This window comes from Helianthus annuus, chromosome 5 (genome assembly GCF_002127325.2).
Source record: "Helianthus annuus cultivar XRQ/B chromosome 5, HanXRQr2.0-SUNRISE, whole genome shotgun sequence".
Taxonomy (NCBI): domain Eukaryota; kingdom Viridiplantae; phylum Streptophyta; class Magnoliopsida; order Asterales; family Asteraceae; genus Helianthus; species Helianthus annuus.
The window spans coordinates 99,936,766-99,956,146 of NC_035437.2; the positions used below are offsets into that span (position 1 = coordinate 99,936,766).

General features: G+C 37.7%; 1 protein-coding gene and 1 long non-coding RNA gene across 4 annotated transcripts; both read right to left on the minus strand.

Annotated features, from left to right (window-relative positions):
• Positions 1–5,433: 5,433 nt before the first annotated feature.
• Positions 5,434–7,647, minus strand: LOC110938944. Of its 2 annotated transcripts, none has more exons than XR_002591838.2 (3): positions 7,520–7,647; positions 6,328–6,416; positions 5,434–5,612 (listed from the first exon to the last, which is right to left on the minus strand). It is a non-coding gene; the product is annotated as an uncharacterized LOC110938944 (long non-coding RNA). The 2 variants fall into 2 exon arrangements; XR_004893110.1 differs by having other exon boundaries at positions 5,695–6,416.
• A 3,673-nt stretch (positions 7,648–11,320) lies between these two features.
• Positions 11,321–18,420, minus strand: LOC110940810 (CLP protease regulatory subunit CLPX1, mitochondrial). 2 transcript variants are annotated; one of them, XM_022182380.2, is made up of 14 exons: positions 17,752–18,420; positions 17,614–17,672; positions 16,845–16,942; positions 16,658–16,737; positions 15,217–15,267; positions 15,062–15,136; positions 14,891–14,968; positions 14,728–14,784; positions 14,577–14,647; positions 14,351–14,450; positions 14,131–14,235; positions 13,731–13,793; positions 13,537–13,659; positions 11,321–11,667 (listed from the first exon to the last, which is right to left on the minus strand). In XM_022182380.2, the coding sequence occupies exons 1-14, from the start codon at positions 18,202–18,204 to the stop codon at positions 11,458–11,460; spliced, it is 1,623 nt and encodes a 540-aa protein (XP_022038072.1). In that variant the 5' UTR covers positions 18,205–18,420; the 3' UTR covers positions 11,321–11,457. The 2 variants fall into 2 exon arrangements, with proteins under 2 accessions (XP_022038072.1, XP_022038073.1); XM_022182381.2 differs by having other exon boundaries at positions 16,845–16,947.
• Between the last annotated feature and the right edge of the window lie 961 nt (positions 18,421–19,381).

Consider the following 19,381-nt stretch of genomic DNA (forward strand, 5'->3'; position numbering starts at 1 on the left):
ACCACAATCCATCTCCGAGGTCTTTCAACTCGATGACCAGGCAGGTAAAACTTCCTTCACTAAAAACGAGTTGCACACTGATTTCATTGAAAGAGGGTATGAAGCCACAATGATGAAGAAACTAACCTTAGAAAAAGGTTATTTTCCTCCTGCCCCAAGATTTCTATTTCATACCCTCCTCCTATGTGTGTCAAACAAAACCACTTCTTTTAATGAGATCCCTATAAAGATTCAAAATCTGGGATATGCAATTCTTCAAGAAGAAAATTATAATTATTCTCGGGAAATCTTTAAAGATTTGGTAAATAATGTTGAAAGCAAATCATTCTTACTATTTCCAAGGTTTTTAAGTTATTATTTTCAAAAGAAATTCAGTAAGGATGATTTAGCTTTAATAAACCAAGGTGAAATAACTGCAATAAACTGCCTAACGTCTGAAACTTTTTCACGAATGTTAGCACCTTGCAAAACACAAGCAGGGGTACCTGAGCAGAATTTAACAGCAACCACTGCTCCTCAGGTATCTGCTGCTGAGCCTACTGCTCTAGGTGATCAAAGCAGCAGACCAACTGTTTTGAAACCCACACCTACAAAACCCAAAAAGCCTTACAAAAAGAAAAATCAAAAACCCCCCAAACCAATCAAAATGGCAAATCTGGAGGATGAGATACCAGAGTTAATGCCTGTGACAACACAAGAGTCACAAGAAACCACTGCTGCTGCTTCCTCACAGCAGATGGTACAAATATCTCAACCCATAACCATAACTCCTCCTGCTTCTTCACAAAAAGAACAGGTTGTACACAAAGGGCCACCACATCTTGATGCTCTGGATACACTTGTTTCCATCATCCACAGCTCAATGCCTGGAGCAAATCCGCTTCCTACATCTACCATCACATCCTCAATTCCACCTAAAACACAATTACTGTTGGATGCAATTGATTTGAACCAGGCATTACTCAGTCCTTCTCAATCACCTGTCAATGAGAATTTACCTCCACAAATGACTGAGCCTGCTGTATCATTCTTTGCTAACCCACCAACACAACCTGAGGAGGTTACACCCATTGAGTTACAAGTAACTCTTTGTGGTAATCCAAGTGAAGCAGCCACTACAACTGTTGTACCTACAGGTTTACAGTTGGACAGTGGTTACATCAATAAGACTTCCTCGGACGCAATTCCTCTTATAGCACCTCTGTCAACCACCAGCGGATTTATTTATCCTACTGGCAACATCAAAAGGTTGTCAAGTGTTGAAGGAAGAAGACCCCAGTACCAAGAAAAAGGGGCATCAGTGGTTAATGTTTGGAGTAAACTCCCTACTTCTACCACTGATAAAACCACTGATAGTGGGAAATCAGATGATCCCATTAAATTGGGTGATGGTTTAAAGTACCAGAAATTGACGGCTCGTGTTGAAAAACTTGATAACTCTGTTGCAGAACTCAAAGAAATGCTACAGCAGTTGTTACAAGTACAAAAGGTACAATCCACTGCTGTTCCACCTCAAGCACCTGCTCTACAACAGGCACCTGCTACAAATGAGCTCTGGAATCTATTTCAACCTTTTCTCCATCATCAAGCACAAATAGCAGATCAGCAACATGAAAAACATGTTCAACAATTGAGAAATGCTATGGAGTCTAGGTACAAAGACACTCAGGCTGATCTAAAGGCTCTCAAAACTCAGATCCTGCACTCCACTGGCACTGCTCCTCCACCAGTGTTTTTCATTGATCAACTCCCAGAAGATAATGCCAAAAAGGGGGAGAAAATTCAGGAATGGAGAAGAAAAGGAATAACAGATGGTCTCTACCTCGCACTAGAAAATTCAAATATGACCAAACAGATTCCTTTGCCAGATGGGAGTAAGAAAATTGATGTGACTACAAATGCACTTGCAGAAGCACTTGCATGTGTAAAAAGGGATAGAGAGGCCAAAAAGAAAGCCAGGGTGGATTATCCGGATCAGGGTACTTCAGGGTCAAGAGATGATGAAAATCTCATTGATGAAAAGAAGAAGCCTACTAGAAAAGAAAGGCTACCCAAATCCATTCCGGTCAGACGTTCAAAGTCTGCTCAAAAACCACCACCTAAAACAGCTGTTGTAACCCCTGTTGTGTCAGCTGCTGTTGGTACTTCAGTAGTTTCAACATCTGTTCTCACTTCAACACACACCACTTCAACACACACTACATCCAATGCTTTACCTCCATCACTACCTAAATCACAATCACCTCTTGTCAAAAGGCAGAAGACAGCAGTTGTTACAACTTCTGCTGTAAAGACAACAGTGGTTGGAACACCAGTTGTTTCAACAACTGTAAGTCTATCACAAACCACTGCCACTACAACCATCTTTCCATCCAAAACATCATCAGTCCCTCCTCAAACAAAGAGGAGAAGGCTAACTCCTAAAGATGATGTCACTACACCATCCCAGACATCTTCAAAACCTTTAGCTCTTGTCAAAATACCAAAACAAGTTCCTCTTTCTTCTGTTCCAATGCTCAAACCCTTACCTCCTGCAGGTGTTCAGTTCCCTCTTGAACTAGAAGCTGTCAGAGAAGAGATAAAATCCTTCTATACTGAGGATGACCCTGCCAAAAGGAGTTTGCCTTCAATCAAAGGATATCTCTGGCCCAAAAACATTGAAGAATATTTAAAGATAAAGGCCAAGCAAGCAGAGGATATCTCGAAAAGAAACACACAAGGGAAATCTGACAAAGAAGTATCAAGATACTACCAATATCTGCTCACACAAGTCAGTTCCCTAGAACGTTTTGCTAAAAATGTCAGTCAATAAATTTCTGAAAGAGCAGCTGAAACTCTGAAGAAAGACTACATTGAAAGCATTATGTTATACAAGAAATACAAAGGAGAGAGACACATGTACAAAGAGTGGACTATTCCAGAGCTTAAAGCTGAATCAGCCAGAATTCAAGTTATGATAAAAAGGAAAGTCACTCACACTCCTCCTGATTGGGCAAAGTTCAAAAAGAATGTACCTGAAAAGCAGTTGGAACTAAAAAGAATGAAAGAAGAATTGGTTGTTGCTGAATTTGGCACCAAAAGACAAGTTGCTAGATGGAAAGAAGATGTGGTCAGGTCAACCTACAAAAGGTTGGAGGAATTAAGGAAGAAAGATCCAAAAATCCCTCAAAAAGCTGACTACCCTGAGGCAGCGGTTTCAAAAGGACCATCAAAGTTGCAAATCAGGAGATCCACTGCTCCAGCTGGTAATGCCAATTACAAAAGAAGGACGCAAAGCCAGTTAGGAGCTGAAACTGTTCAAGAAATTCTTGCTGGAAAAGCTGTTTTAAAAGAAGGCTTGTTAAGAACGTTAAAAGAAGAACTTGAACAGGAAAACTCTGCTACCACTGCTCAGCCAGTGATGAACAGGCCAGCCTCACCAAATACTTCTGCAAATAAACATCTCCCAAGAAACCCACCAGGCTCAAAAATACAAAAGTGGGCAACTGACAAACAGACCTGCGTATTGACTTTGCTCAGGTCTGGTGGAGTAGTGGAGACATTATCAAGGGAACAAGCTCTTGGCCTGAGTCTTGAAAATTTGCAGGATCTCCTTGATCATCCACTTAGCAGGGATGATGAAGATACATATGCCCTTGACTTTGAATTACAATTTAAAGGTCAGATAAGGGAGCTGTTAATGAGGCAATAAAATATCCACAAATAATGAAGGGTTTTGGCATTATCTGTTCCAGGGGGAGATTGTTGGGATTGAACCCTATCAGAGGAACAGATAATTAAAGCCAAAACTGGATCAGAAAAGTGGATTCTGAATAAGCAGATGCTGATAGACAAATCTCTCCCCTTGAAAGTGATTACAACTACTGATGACCTCCTATCTGCTGATCTTACCAAACTGCTGTCTCATAACTGCTGCTCAACTAAAGATGTGATGGAAGACTAAAGTCCTGCTGATTCAATCTACTGCCTTGAGTCAAGCACTGCTGATCCGGACAAGTGCTGCTGGGTTCACAGCAGTAGAAGGTTGCAGCAGCTGTTCTAAAGTCTGTTTTGTAATAGAATGTATTAGCAGTAGTTAACCCAAGCAGTGTCTGTATAGATCAGATGTTAGAGTTTGTTAGGAGGTTAGATGTCACTTTCATGGTGACGTCAGCAAAGATGCTCAGTAGTTTGCAAGTGCCTATAAATAGTTCAGTACTTTGTACTGTTCTATTAGCTCTTCACATCACTCGTCTTCTTTGCACGAACAAACTACTGAGCTCGGGCTGAGGGGGAGTTTGCATTCATACATCTATCTTTGTAATCGTTGTTGAAATTAAATTCAATCATTCAGTTCATAGTGTAAAAGATGTTTGATTAAAGTATTACTCATGGATCTTAGCTTATTTATTTGGAAATCGGTTAGATCCGAGCTATTCATGGTAGATTAAGGCCAAAACATGATGTTCTTGAAGAACACCATGATGACATCATCCTAGAATGCTTAGATCTTGATGATTTCACGGTTAGAAATCAAGATTCGAAAGATAGAAAGGTGTAGGAGTGTGCATTGATCAAGAAAGTACAAGATTTAGAATGAAAACTTACCGGAATTGGAAGAAATCTGAGAAAAGAAGGGGGAGCATGAGCTGGTCAGTCTGAGAGTTTCCAAAAGTGGAAAGAATGACAATGACAGCCCTATTTATAGGCTCCAAAAGAGGAAAGGGCTGGCCGATCGGCCAGGCATCCCGATCGGACAGCCTGCTCGATCGGACAGTCTGTCCGATCGGCTGGGCTGTTCGATCGGCTGATAGCCTGATTGATCAACAGCCTGGTTCGAGTGTTCGGTGCGACGATTTTCGATATTTCGATTTCGATTGAAGACGATACGAATACGATAGAGTTTCCTATTCAAATTACTTTCAGTCCCAACTACTATATCTAACATACAATCATCTATGTTTCACCCTATCCTTACGTTACCATTCGTCGTAATTCGATTTCGATTGCATTTGACTTGAGTTTCGAGTTTCGATTGATTCGACTGATCACCACACAAAACATAAAGTAAACACGCACATGCAACACGTAAGGCACACACATACACGTATAACAACAACCCAAGTTCGCGTAATTCGAGATTCGAGTTCGATGATGGTTAGATCGGTTTGATTACTGATTAGTTAACTTTATCGCATTGTTACTTCCTACCATTCACAGTCGTAAGTCGGTTCGCGTCGATTAAACATTGATTACCTCGATATATATATATATATACTGATTAACTACTTACTCCACATAATACAAATAAATATAAATAGACTAATTATACTCAAAGAAGTCAAAGTTGACTTGGACTTTGACTTTGACTTTGACATTCGAAAACACGGGGTGTTACACCTAACACGTTTTAACCAAATGACGCAGCGGAAATACGAACTTAAAAATTTCTTTCATTATATTCATTCCAACATACTTGGAAATACATTAAATCATTCCACCTTTCTATAAGTTGAATAAAACCGGACACACTTATATTAAATTACGTCACCACACACACGCGTACAATCCATGTCTTGACTCGATCTTCGACCGCTTACACTCCATGATGAGAACCTATAATTTTGTACAACCTGCAGACACCACATACAATCACATCGTTAGCAACTGGTGACATCTTACGTAAATTTTAAACATGCATAATTAGGCGTTAACATCTCATGCTTTTGCTTATGTTAATCCATTCGTCCATCCATTCGAACACCATCGTTGGATTTCCTTGTCAAACCTTCAATTTCCATTTTTAGTATACCTGCACTTCCATTTCATTCTCTATAGGAAAACGGTTAGCATTATTAGATTTCATTCATATGAGTAAGTCCACATATACGCATAAACAAGTCTCATTCATTCATGCATATAATCAAATCCCAATTCATGCATATATACCCTTTTATTCGTACACATACCTACAATTTACATCTTACACAACATAACATCCAAGTCCTAAACACACACGTCTAATACATGTAAATCACATACATATAATTCTCCACCCTTACGTGTTCATAGACATACTCTCCTACGAGTTCCAATTACTTTCATCAATCAACTCATACCCACATGTATAACTAGTTATTTCATCTTTAAGCATGATATCAACTAGTAATTTCCTTTCTTACCCATACATGATGGAAACCCTTTCTTAACCACTTTCGACTCATTTCCACAAAAACTTACCTTAGTACTACCATTTATTCATACATTCATACATTCTTACATAACACACAATAATTACCATACAACAATACATTATAAAACTAAAGGGTAAATCTAGAATTAACTTACCTTACGCATCCGTATTTGCGTTCACTTCCTTGTGTCCTCCTGGCCCGTTAGCCTTCCGTACTTCCATCCATCTTGACATGATCCCTATACTTTCATATCATTACATCCACATTCTTGTTAGCATATAAGATTGTATATATTTACAATCATATCAAATTCATATTCCATATTTGACTTTCATTAGTCAATTCATTCACTAACATGCCTAGCTCAATTCACTGAAAATAAGGTGTTTTGGGACGTCCGTTTACAGTACTTACGAGCTTGCAAAAATTATGATCTTTTTATGTAACGTGCCTCTCGGAAGGGTTGTAATTGTGTTAAATTTTTAGAGTCTAACTCTCTACCAAAAATTTATAAAAAAATCATTTACTAAGCAGCAATCAGATTCGTCACTTTCTGACTGCAGCCTACGGAAAAATTCATTTAAAAATCCTTGATCACCCGATTGACATAATTCCAATTGGAGATTTTTTAACCTTCTGAAGCTACCTACACTAAAAATTTGGGATCATAACTCAATTCCTAAATTGAGTTATGACATTCGTAATGAGCTGCAAATTCTGCCAGAAAATGCAGCCTGAACCTTCGATACGGAAAAATTCATAAAACGTTCATTTTTTGTCGAAAAATGCAATTCCAGTTGGGTTTGAAAGGTTATTCCTGGAAGTTCATCACAAACTCAACAAACATCATTTTTTGACAAGATTTGACCCGGTTACAGCCGATTAAATTCGGCTGTAACTTTCTGGACAGATTTAGTTTCATCAATTTTTTTCTAAAAATCTCACATTCTAACTTCACCTAGACATTTCATCAAACACTTGATGTGCGTAAGCATAAGGTACAAGTGGTGTATGCACATTCTTCCTATTTCAAAACACGGATTATCATAATCAATCAAATTCACATAATGATCATCCTACATCGATTATCTACCAATACTCTTTCATATACAAGTTCATACATTAACATTACACCTATTTTTGGCACCTTCATGTTCATCATACTTCATCATGCTACTACTTACAAGTGGGTTTTTCATTTTTAATCATCAAGATAACCAAATTCAAGCATAATTCTTGTTCTATAAGGTGATTCTAACTCATAATCATACTAATTTAACATGAACTATTGGATTGGTTGCAACCCACTTTCTACAACAATCACCAAATCATGAAATTCACCTTACCTTATGTTAGACAAGTATGGATGATTGATTATCTTGATTCATGCACGAATTATAGCCCCAATTAGCCTTTCAATTTGTTGATTTAGGGTTTGAGAAAGTTCCCCCTTCTTTTCTTCTTCTTTGGTCGACACCCACACACACCTAAGTGTGTTTTTGGGTTTTAAATTTTTTTTTTATAATTTATCTTTCCATTCATTCCATTTTAGCCCCCTCATGTTTGGATGTTTATAGTTTTATGGCCAAAATGTATTCTTTAGGTTAAAATCCTACTTACACTCTAACTAGGTTCATAATCCTAGTTACCATTCTAACAACAATTACATTTATAAATATTTATTTTAACATATATACATATAACGACTTTGAGATGTTACAATTAATATGTTTTGCTAGCTATGTATGGTTATAATATCTTTCACTTGAGCTTATTATCATGATATAACCTTTGTCAAGCGAAGAGACATTGGAATGAGTTCAAAGAAATATTTCAGGTATAAACGATATTTGATTATATTTTACTAACCCATCAAAACAAGTTTGGTTAGTCTTGTAGATGCAGGAATGTAACGAAACACAGTCGTGGATATGATAATATTTGGAAGGAGGCACCTAAAGTCTCGTTAGAAGATTATACAACATTGCTCAACATAAAGGTTTGCACATTAAGGGATCAAACGACAAATCATTCGCTACAAAAGCTTTATTCGACTTTCAAGGAAGATGGACACACGTCACTTAAAGGATACATGTTAAAATGAGGGGGAGACTTATTTAAGTTGCACTCTTTTTCCCTTGACTAAGTTTTGTCCCATTGGGTTTTCTTAGTAAGTTTTTAATGAGTCAACATACCTGATCCAGAAGTATTAGGGGGAGACAATACGCCCTGCACTCTTTTTCCCTTAGCTGAGGTTTTGTCTCACTGGGTTTTCCTAGCAAGGTTTTTAACAAGGCAGCATCACCAAGCGTATTAAAGAATGGTATATCATCATGTGGATAGTTTTGTCAAGTGGATAGTCAAGGGGGAGTGTTATGAATTAATATTTATTTATTGTGTGACTATCCATTTGTACTCTTCATGTACTTAACTCCCATCTTGTAAACCTATAAATAGAGACATATATAATCCATATTTTACATCAATAAGAAATTCATTTTTCATTCTCTCATTCTTCTCTATACATTGCTAGTAGGTCGTTGTTTCTCAATAAAAACAATTTTAATGTCCTGAATTTTAACTAAATAAATTGTTTATATAAGTCAATGTTGATAGTCAAACAAAAACATATAGCTATGTAGGTATTTAAATGTGTTCCCAACCACGGGTCAAACACCAACAATGGTTAACCCATTGTAGGGCAGCCGGGCGTGTTTCATGGCTCATCTCAACAACACCATCATGTGACAAATGGTGATTAAAGAATTACAATTACAAATAAACTTTAGATTAAATTACTTTTTGAGTCCCTGTGTTTTAGTGGTTTTAACCACTTGAGTCCAAAATCAAAAAGTTTAACGCCCTAAGTCCCTAGTCATTTATTTTATAACGTTTTGAGTCCAACTTTGTTCATATTATGACTATTTGAGTCCAAAAAATTGGATTCAAAAGGTTAAAATTTGGACTTAAAAGGACTTAAATGGTTAAAGAAAATGCTTATAGGGATTCAGGTCGTTAAACTTTTTGTTTTTAGACTCAACTAGTTAAAACTACTAAAACACAGGGATTCAAAAAGTAATTTACCCTAAACTTTAAATGTTGTATAGTAAGTAGTATTTTAAAGATGTTAATTTCTACGAATATATTAGCAATATGTAAGGTCATTAACAAGTTAGTGACGATCCTAATTATCATTTTTTTTGCAATGATCGTAACTCATTAGTTGGTAGTATTATCCTATTTTTTTTCATTATTTTTCTTTTAGTATTTGTTCTATGTAATAATAGTTAATAAATTATTGTGTTGTTATCAAATGTAGATCCTTACAAAATTAATTACTGACTTAGGTTGTTTAAATGAGTTTTCTAAAATGACGATTAAAGTTCTTGATGGAAATACTTGGCGAATGAAGCTCCGTAGAGAGAATATTGATGAAGGTTTATCAATGCATTACTCATATTATTGATTAATTTTATTTTAGTTTTTACTACATTTTTCAATTTGTTACTGATATATTTTCTTCATATACATTGTTTACAATATGTTTAGTGTCATTGGATGATATGATATGAAGTCGAAGATATTTCGTTGGGTGATAATTGTTTTTTCAATTGGTCAACAACGAATGCGAGATTACTGGTTACGAAGCTCCAAAAAGCAGTAGTATTATATTAATTGGCTTTCTATTGATATTTCGAACTACAGAAACGTAATTTCATCATTTATTTATCTTTTCGTTTTATTTATATCAATAGTACGTTGGTTGTTTTATTTACTTTATGAACCTAACATTCCCATAATAGCTTCCTTCAAAAAATTTCATTATAACCATAAACGTTCTTAGTTAATACCTCAAAAACATATTATTTTATCTAAACCACAAAGTTCACGTGTATTAGCACTAGTATATAAATATAACATTAGATAGAGAAAGGAGAAAAAAATGAAAAAACGATGGTTACGAGTTTCAACAACCACACTTGTTTAATAAATTATAACGTTTATGTTAAAAAAGTCATCTAAAATGCATAACTCTTTTTTTAAACGGCAAGGAACGACGTGGCAATCACTGTGACATTGGGCACTGTGGCCAAGGTCGACGGCTCGACCGCGGCCAGCCCCTTGGCTCTCTAGATGCGCGAAAACCCGACCTCCACCCGCCCAAAGGCACGACAATGGAATAATCGGTAAAACCTCGCCTCCCATCCAAGACGAACCAGCGCCACGCGTAATCCCCATTCACCTGGATGCCGCAGAAAATAATGGGGAGAGTGAGAGTCGAACCTAGGTCACAAGGAACACCAAGTCTTTCCCTAACCACTCCACCACTAAATGCATAACTATAATATGCTATTAACCTCACTAATGAGGTAGTGGTGGAATGGTTGTGGAAAGACTTGGTGTTCCTCGTGGCCCAGGTTCGACTCCCACTTTCCTCATTATTTTCTGCAGCATCCAGGTGAAGAGTGAATACAGGTGGCGCCGGTTCGTCTTGGATGGGAGGCGAGGTTTTACCGATTATTCCATTGTTGTGCCTTCGGGCGGGTAGAGGTCGGGTTTCCACGCATCTGGGAGAGCCAAGGGGCTGGCGGCGGTCGAATAGTCGACCTTGACCACAGCGTCCAGTGTTACGGTTGTTGGCACATCGTTCCTTGCCGTTAAAAAAAAAATTATGATCAAAAGTTTCAAATCATCGAAATCATCATGTTTGCTTAATTTAGAAAGCATAAATGGAATGATGAACAGAGTTAGTATGGGAGTAGGTGAGACCACCATCAATCCTTGGTGTTGAAGCTTTACAAATCTTGGACATGTCTCTCTTTTTTTTTTTAAACATCCAACCAAATCATTGGATAAGTATCCTACAATGCCCTCAATCGAGCAGACTGTGATAAAACCCGGTTCGACTTGGTTTCAAACTGGTGACCTGCTAAGAGGCCTTCATTGCCACCACCAATGTCCTTCAAAATGATGCTAATGAGAGTTAAACTTGAGACCTCAAGAAGGGAAACCAAATGACTAACCACTAGACCAACTTATCAAGCCTGAGATGCATCTCTTTTTAACAGCCAAATCCATCTCCATCCTACTTTCACCCACAATTTCATAATTGGGAATATCATAACCACCCACGTTTTCATCAAATATTTACTATAATAACCATCCATTTTTCCATTAATTTATTATAATCTATGTTCAACATTAATTTTACTTATTAAATCATAGAGCTTGAATCAGTACACATTATCTATACATACATGTGTTAATACCATCTCCCAGTAATTTACAAAGCAGCAATTGAAGGCAACTCTGCCTCTTCCTCCGCCTCGGCTCCGCCGTCTGCCACCCCGTCTTTTACAGTATGTTGTGACAGATAACAGTCAAACGCACCTTCACCATGGAGGATTTTAGCTCCACAACCCTTTCCCTCAACAGCCTCCTCATCAACCACTACAGCTTCTATAATATCTTTACCACTTCTTACATCAGGAATCTGCAACAAATTCATATGATTTATCATCTTCACCATTCTATTCATTAATACAGATAACTAATTTGGATGATAAATCAGAACATCCCTACTAACTGCAGTAAAAATCTTTCAGAAGTTTTAAGAATAAGTAACCTATTTGTCCATAATTAACGTCAATTTCACATACGCGTGTAAACTTCTGATATAGCATGAGAACATGACACGTACCTAACACAAATTTTGTGGGTGTGGATTTGATCCAAACAGTTTCGGGTCAATCCCACAGACACTTATGTACATGTTGGGTCCAACCCGCGAACACGACTTGTTTAGCACCCCTAAATTCACATAGAAGATTCCATCTTCTATGCCATTTATTGAAGAGCAGGGTCTAGTATCTACATATGGTGTTTATTGATCTTAAAAAAGCATACGGCAGTGTGCCACGTAGACTGATTTAGGATGGTTTGGAGGGTAGAAGGGGTCCGGGAAGTATATAGACATAATTTGGGATACTAATTTCTTCCCTGTGGAGATAGAACTCCACCAAGAGTCTGTGTTGAGTCCGTTTCTTGTTGCAGTTGTCGTGGACGAGTTGTCAAAATCAGTCTAGGAGACACTTTCGTGGCTCTTGCTTTTTGCGAATGAAATTGTGTTAATTGTGGAAAGTGTGAAAGAGGTTGAATGCGAGGTTAGAGGAGGTGACGACAATGGCGCTAAGATCACAATTAGGGACCAAGTGGTTCTGCGGAACCGAGTTCAAGTATTTAGGATCGTTTGTTCACAAGGATGGGAGATAGATAGTGATGTAGTCCACCGCATACAGGGTGGATGGTACAGGTGGAAAGTAGCCATAGTTGTCAATAGCGGCTATAGCGACTGCTATAGCACGCTATGTAGCGAGGCGACCAAGTGTCGCTATTTGGGTCATAGCGACGAATAGCGTGAATAGGGACAGTTAGTTTTTTTTAATGATGTAAATAGCAATTAGATATAGCTATAAAATAGCTGGATTTATAGGTTTCTGTTAAATATATATGTAAAATAGCATATATACCAGGATATTTTGATGTAATATACATATAAAAATTTTCATAATTCTTTTTCTAGTGTATTGCTATTTATAAAATAGCGGTCGCTATTCGCTATGTAGCATATAGGTCCCTTGTCACTATTCGCTATTAACAACTATGATATTATGCGACAATTAAATTAAAGAGAAAATTTTATAGGGTTGCAGTTAGACCGGCTATGCTATACGTAACCGAATGTTGGAGGTAGCTGAGATGAGGATGCTGAGGTGGATGTGTGGGCACACTAGGTTTTTAGGGAAAGATTGGGGTGCTTAGAATATCCGATAAGATAAGAGAGGGAAGATTGAGATGGTTTGGGGATGTTAGAACTGTGGAAACTCTCATTGTGGGGGAAGGAGGAGTAGAGGCAGGCTGCAACTGACTTGGGAGGAGTGAATTAGGCAGGATTTGCTAGACTTGCACCTCTCTGAGGACATGGTCGAAGATATATGCTTTTAGTTGTTTGGTAGCTTACTAAGAATATGTTTAGTACACTAAGTTTTTCCGCTGTTTATTGGAGTAACTATGTGCTTTTTTGTGTATTTTTTATTTAACTCTTATGTCTGGATGGAGTCTCACTGTAAGCAGCCTCTTTATCCCTTGGGATAGAGACAAGGCTTGCCTAAATCCCACACTCCACAGACCCCACCATTAGCTTGGCTATAGGTGGGGTTATAGTGGGTAAGGAGGTTGTATGCCATTTATTGAAGAGCATCTTATAAAGAAAAACCGTACTAATGCCATTTTATCTACAATATGCCCTTTTTAAGTGATTATTCAAGGGTATTTGACAAATAGAGATAACACTTGTGCATACCTCATACATGGAGTCCATCAATATGTTCTCAAGTAAGGCCCTCAATCCCCGAGCACCCGTGTTCTTAGTTATTGCTTTTCTTGCAATTAATCTCAATGCACTTCCGGTGTAATGTAGCTTAACCTGTAAAAAGATGTTCCTTTAGTAAACACATTGAAATGGAAAAGAATCAAAGATGGAGAAGGAAGACTTACACCATTCATCTGAAATAACTTCTTGTATTGTTTGCCTAATGCGTTCTTCGGCTCAGTTAGTACCTACAATATATTATTATTGCTCATTTGGCTGCAGTTATATGCACGTTTGCCTCAACTAAAGGCATCAATCCGGGGTGTATTTAAACCCCAAATGGGCAAGATCAACAAAAAAAAGACGCTAAAAGGACAATGGGTCAAAGTGGCAGAAAACTACCAAAATTCCATTTTTAATAAATATAACCTTGTAATTCTTATTATTCAATCTTTTATATTATAATTGCATTAACATTAATATTGTTTTAAACAATAACCATAATTAACACATTAACTATTTATAAAAGGAATAAAAATGGCTAAATAGTGATTGTACAGTTGGAGAATATGAGCGAATATATACCTGGACAAGTTGATTCTCGGTAAGAGCTAATAAGTTGACAAGAATCGGAAACCGTCCAACGAATTCAGGTATCAGACCGTAAGCAATTAGATCACTACTTTCAACCTGATAAACATAAACACCCAAAAAGTAAAATTTGACTACCTAAACACCGAATCTGAGGTACCAAAATTTATTTAACAATTTATTTGTTTGTGATAATGGAATGGACTGAGCTTACGGTCTCCAATAAGGTTGAAGTTACAGCAGCAGTTGTAACACCTCCGGTTCTCATGTTTGCACGAACAGGTGCCCCAAATCCAATAGAAGAATCCTGCCGTCTGAAACAGGTAAATTATGTGGGATGATTTATTTTACCATTTTCTCTAATTGGTCAAACAGATTAAAAAAAAAAACCCTTAGCTAGAAGGAAACAGGTCAAATGAATTTACTGTACTAACAAATACCTTTCTGAAATGGTTTTTTCCAAATCTATAAAAGCCCCTCCACAAATAAACAGGATATCTTTGGTATCAATCTATAAGAAACACCATCGTAGTTAGTTCTTGTAACTAGCATACAAGGACCGGAAATTGAACAATAGATTCGATGCATCACCTGAATGTTGTCTCCTCTAGGATGTTTCCGTGCACCTTTCTCAGGGACATTGACTATCTGAACCAGAGGTCAATCACTAAGATTTTAATTAATTTTGCATACGCGACAGATAAATCCTTTTTTTTAAATGAGTTTATGAAAATAAAGAAAAACACGCACGCACCGTCCCTTCTAGCATTTTTAATAACGCCTGTTGCACACCCTCGCCCGATACGTCTCTGCTAATGTTAACACTCTCAGCCTGTGAAAATAATGTAACAAAGGAATATATAGTTGGAACATGTAATAAAGTTGATCATGATAAATAATTAAAAAAAGATAAAAGAAGAAAAACCTTCTTTGTAATCTTGTCAACTTCATCAATATACACAATTCCCTGCTGAGCAGCTGCTACATTATAATCAGCAACCTAAATCATGTAGTTTAACTATAACTGATCAGAATACCCGACATGATATTTAGTAGTATGTGTATGTATAAGGGACGTACAGTAAGAAGCTTGTATAGAATGGACTCCACATCTTCCCCAACATACCCCGCCTGCAATTTGCAAGAAATTAATTAAAGGTTATTTGGCATGAAATTCACTGTTAATTCACAAAAGAGAAAAGTGCCCGGATAGTCCCTGTGGTTTGCTCATTTTTCACCTATAGTCCCCAACTTTCTAAAATTACACCTATAGTCCCCAACTTTTTCAATTTCGTTCCCGGATAGTCCCTGGCGCGTAACTGGGTTAGTTTTTGTTGTTAGGTGCGTGTGAAATGACTATAACGCCCTTATTATTTCTTTAAATATAAAATCCTAACCCCCACCCCCACCCCCACCCTCTACCCCATTTCTTCTTCATCTCTGGTCCATAGTGATCGATAGCGAATAGCGGTCAATAGCGACAGACGACCTATATGCTACGTAGCGATAGCGATGAAATAGCGCCCGCTATTTCGTGTATAGCGATAAGGTAGTAGAAAATTTTAAAAATAAAAATATAGCTAATTATAATTATATACATATATTATAATGTTAATTTTATACTTTATATTTATAGATTTGTAAGTTTAAGAATCAAATGTAAACTAGTAAAGATAGAGGGGGGTAAATGTTAAAATGCACAAACTAATTTCACTCTTTTTATGTAAAAATTTACAAGTTATGTAAACTACAGAAAGATTGAGGGGGTAAACTGTAAAACTGCAAACTAATTTAAACCTAAAATAGCTAGAACGTCACCCCCAATTGTAACCTCCGCCGTCCAGAACTCCAGATTTGTATACGAGGCCATGAAATTACAGAAAAGCACCGGAAAAACTACTATGAATGCCATCAAAACAAGGTATCGCTTCTCTCTTTCCTATCAATTTGAGCCTCTGGTTTCTTTCTTCCTCGTTTCCGGCAGAAGTTGCAGCACCGGCGCCGGAATTCGCCGCCGGACGTCGCTATTTGATCGATATGTGGTCGCATAGTACCTTGTAGCGGCATCTGGCCGCGTCGCCACGCAATTCGCGATTGCGTCCGCTATGGACGCTATTGATAACTATGCTCTGGTCAAACCACCAGCACCACTGCCACTTCTGCCCAGATTCCGGCGAACCCATAACTTCCGGCGCCTCATAAAACCACCACCATACACCTCTCCGGCGAACCCCACATTAATAATATTTTTTATTAGCAAGGGTATTTTGGTCATTTCATACTCACTTAACTGGACAAACTAACCCCTATCTACGTTAGAGACTATCCGAGAACGAAATTGCAAAAGTTGGGGACTATAGCTGTAATTTTAGAAAGTTGGGGACTAAAGATGAAAAATAGTCAAACCACATGGACTATCCGAGCATTTTTCTCTTCACAAAATTATCAAAAGCAAGAATATTAAGCCAAATTTTTTTTTGAATTCCTATGATATCTAACCAAAGTATGAATAAAAACTCGCCTGGGTGAGTGTAGTAGCGTCTGCAATAACAAAAGGAACATTCACTAAGCGCGCTAGTGTTTTTGCAAGTAGTGTCTTCCCTGTTTTTAAAAGCAATAGGTTAAAACAGGACTCAAAAAAATGTATATTATTATACGAAGCTATATCTACATTATTTGATTAATCTCATTGGGAGATTAAAGAATACCTGAACCCGTTGGCCCCATTAGAAGAATGTTGCTTTTCTCAAGTTCTACTGCATCATCATCATCATCTATGGCATTTGTCTTGTCATTCCTTGAAGGCCTAACCTTGCAAGTTGTAATAACATATATCAGGAGCATTTATCACCCATTTAATAGGGTGATAGTAGCAAATACAATATGACCACAATGTATCATCCATCATCGTAAAGTGAGATAGAGGAAAGGTTTGCTCTCATCCCACCCTCCCCAGACCCTACTATGAGCGTTTTCTTGCGTGTCTAATTATCGAATATCACATAATTAACTTCAAAACACCTCCTAAATCACACAACCTCTACTTAAAATACCCACAAAAATCTTTTATATCTAACAATATAACAACAACAAATTGCAAATTAGACACACAAGTATGTTGTTCAAAGAATCAAATAGCAACTAAGGGGCTGTTTGTTTAGCTCTTAATGAGACTTTTAATGATTCAGACCTCTTAATGGTTCAGACTATTTGTTTCGTGAGCAGATGTCTGAATGGTTTAGACAATTGCCTCTGAATGGTTAAGCAATGTACTAAGTCTGAATGGTTAAGACACATCTAATCTGAATTGGTCAGACATTTGCCTCTTGCCTCTGAACGGTTAAGCATTACACTGGCTCTTAATAGTTCAGACATCTTGTTGCTTCAGCACTTAATGATTCAGACCTTTTACTGGTTCAACACTTAACCATTAAGTAGTTGCCAAACAGCCCCTAAAACAAGAAATATGGTGCTTACTTGTGTGAAGTGTCATTGGAGATCCTCTTGTAGTGATTGTAAACTGCCACTGCAAGCACCTGTCTCATTAAGAGCGTAATTAGTCCCAACTTTGTCATCAAATATAAAGAAAATGTTTGTTTTTTCCTAAAGTATAACCTTTTTTGCTCTTTCCTGACCAATAACAAACTTGTCAAGCCCTTTACAAATCTCTTTAGGAGTTGGGAAGCTATTGCCCAAAGCAGAGCCTCCCCAACTCCCATCACCAGAACCAGAACCCGAACCCGAAGCGGATACAGGAACCGCCTTAAGACCGGGCTGAGGAACAATCCCAACGCCAGGAGGCTGCCAAACCTCCGGTGGGTCTCCATACTCATCACCGGAGAGATTAAGTAGGCTCCTCTTACAATTACTATTATAGCCCCTATGACCGGAGGATGAAAAGGGCTTGAAGGATTGGTGGTGAGGGATATATTGATGTAATTGGTTGGGAATTGAGGAAGTGATTTGGGAATTGGGTATTATTGGGGCAGCGTGCATACGATGACTTGAATTAAAGCATCTCAATTTTGAGAGATTATATGACTTTGATCTCAGGGCAGCAGCAGCCATGGCGGAAAGACTGATTTTTACGAGTTGGGCATTTATTTATATGAAAGATTGAAAGGATTTCGAGGAGAATCGGTGACTTTTAGATGAGTTGAGGAAGACGATGGATGTTCGTTGGATGCAATATACAATCAAGTGTTTTTGGGGATCGATCATATACTAAAATCTATATAACTAAGTTATCTTCTTTTTTCTATCTGGTGTGCATCACATGTCTCTAGGAGTTAGAATTGTTTTTTTAAAGGAAAACTTAATTAAAACATCTACCCGAAAACTCGATGGCAACACAAACTACATAATTACAAATTTACATCATTCTTTCCATGTCACTAGACGATGTTTCGACCTATTTTTGAACCATAGATATCCTATAGACATTATATCGCTTAACAACTCTTCCACGTTAGCTTTTTTTCCGGAAAAAAACGAACTCGTTCCTTGCTTTCCACAACGCCCAACACACGATTATCACGACACCTTGATAGGCTCCCTTTTCCTTTCCGTCTCTGTCTCAGTGTTACAAAAAACTGCAATACTCGTCAGCAATGTTAATGTTACGTGTCAGCAGCGCTTCCTTGGTCGAGATCCTCCCCCATTTCAGCCCTCCAAGCGAATAAATTACATTTCAAAGGCACCCATTTGCACCACTCCCACACGTACCTTGAACTATAATCCAAGTTTCTATCAATCAGACGTTTAATAGAACAGACGTTGAATTCACCGCTATCACCGACCAACCAGCTCCAAATATCATCCTTATCCTGTAAGGGTAGCCCGGTCTTGAGCTACCCAGCGCTGTTTGCGATCGCGGGTGTATTGGGTTGCCTTTTGCTATTGGTTACCCCGAGTAACCGGACATTTTTTTCGTGGTCGTTAAAAAAAACTATATTAAGACTCTTTTGAGTAGAATTGAAATTTTGCTCCATATTAATGTCACACCCCTTTCAGAGGCGGAAGCACGAGGTGTGATCTGAGTGGTTCTCATTGCATACAATAAGTAAACATGCTACATGATATAAAAACAAACTCCATCTTGCCATTCAAAGTTTAATTATCCAAAATACATAATTTAGTCTAAAGTTTACGTCATAACAAAAGATAATTGTTTGAAAGTTTACAACATCATTTCGAAACAAAGATCAAGGTTTTGCTTCCTATATCACCGCATGGAGGCGGGAAA

Excerpts from the sequence above, each read along its gene's own strand:
- LOC110940810 (XM_022182380.2), bottom strand. The coding sequence starts at position 18,204 with ATGGCTGCTGCTGCCCTGAGATCAAAGTCATATAATCTCTCAAAATTG. Across the intron at positions 15,268-16,657 it reads ACGCTACTACACTCACCCAG|GCGGGGTATGTTGGGGAAGA; the intron begins GCGAGTTTTTAT and ends TGCAAATTGCAG. Across the intron at positions 13,660-13,730 it reads AGTTATTTCAGATGAATGGT|GTTAAGCTACATTACACCGG; the intron begins GTAAGTCTTCCT and ends ATCTTTTTACAG.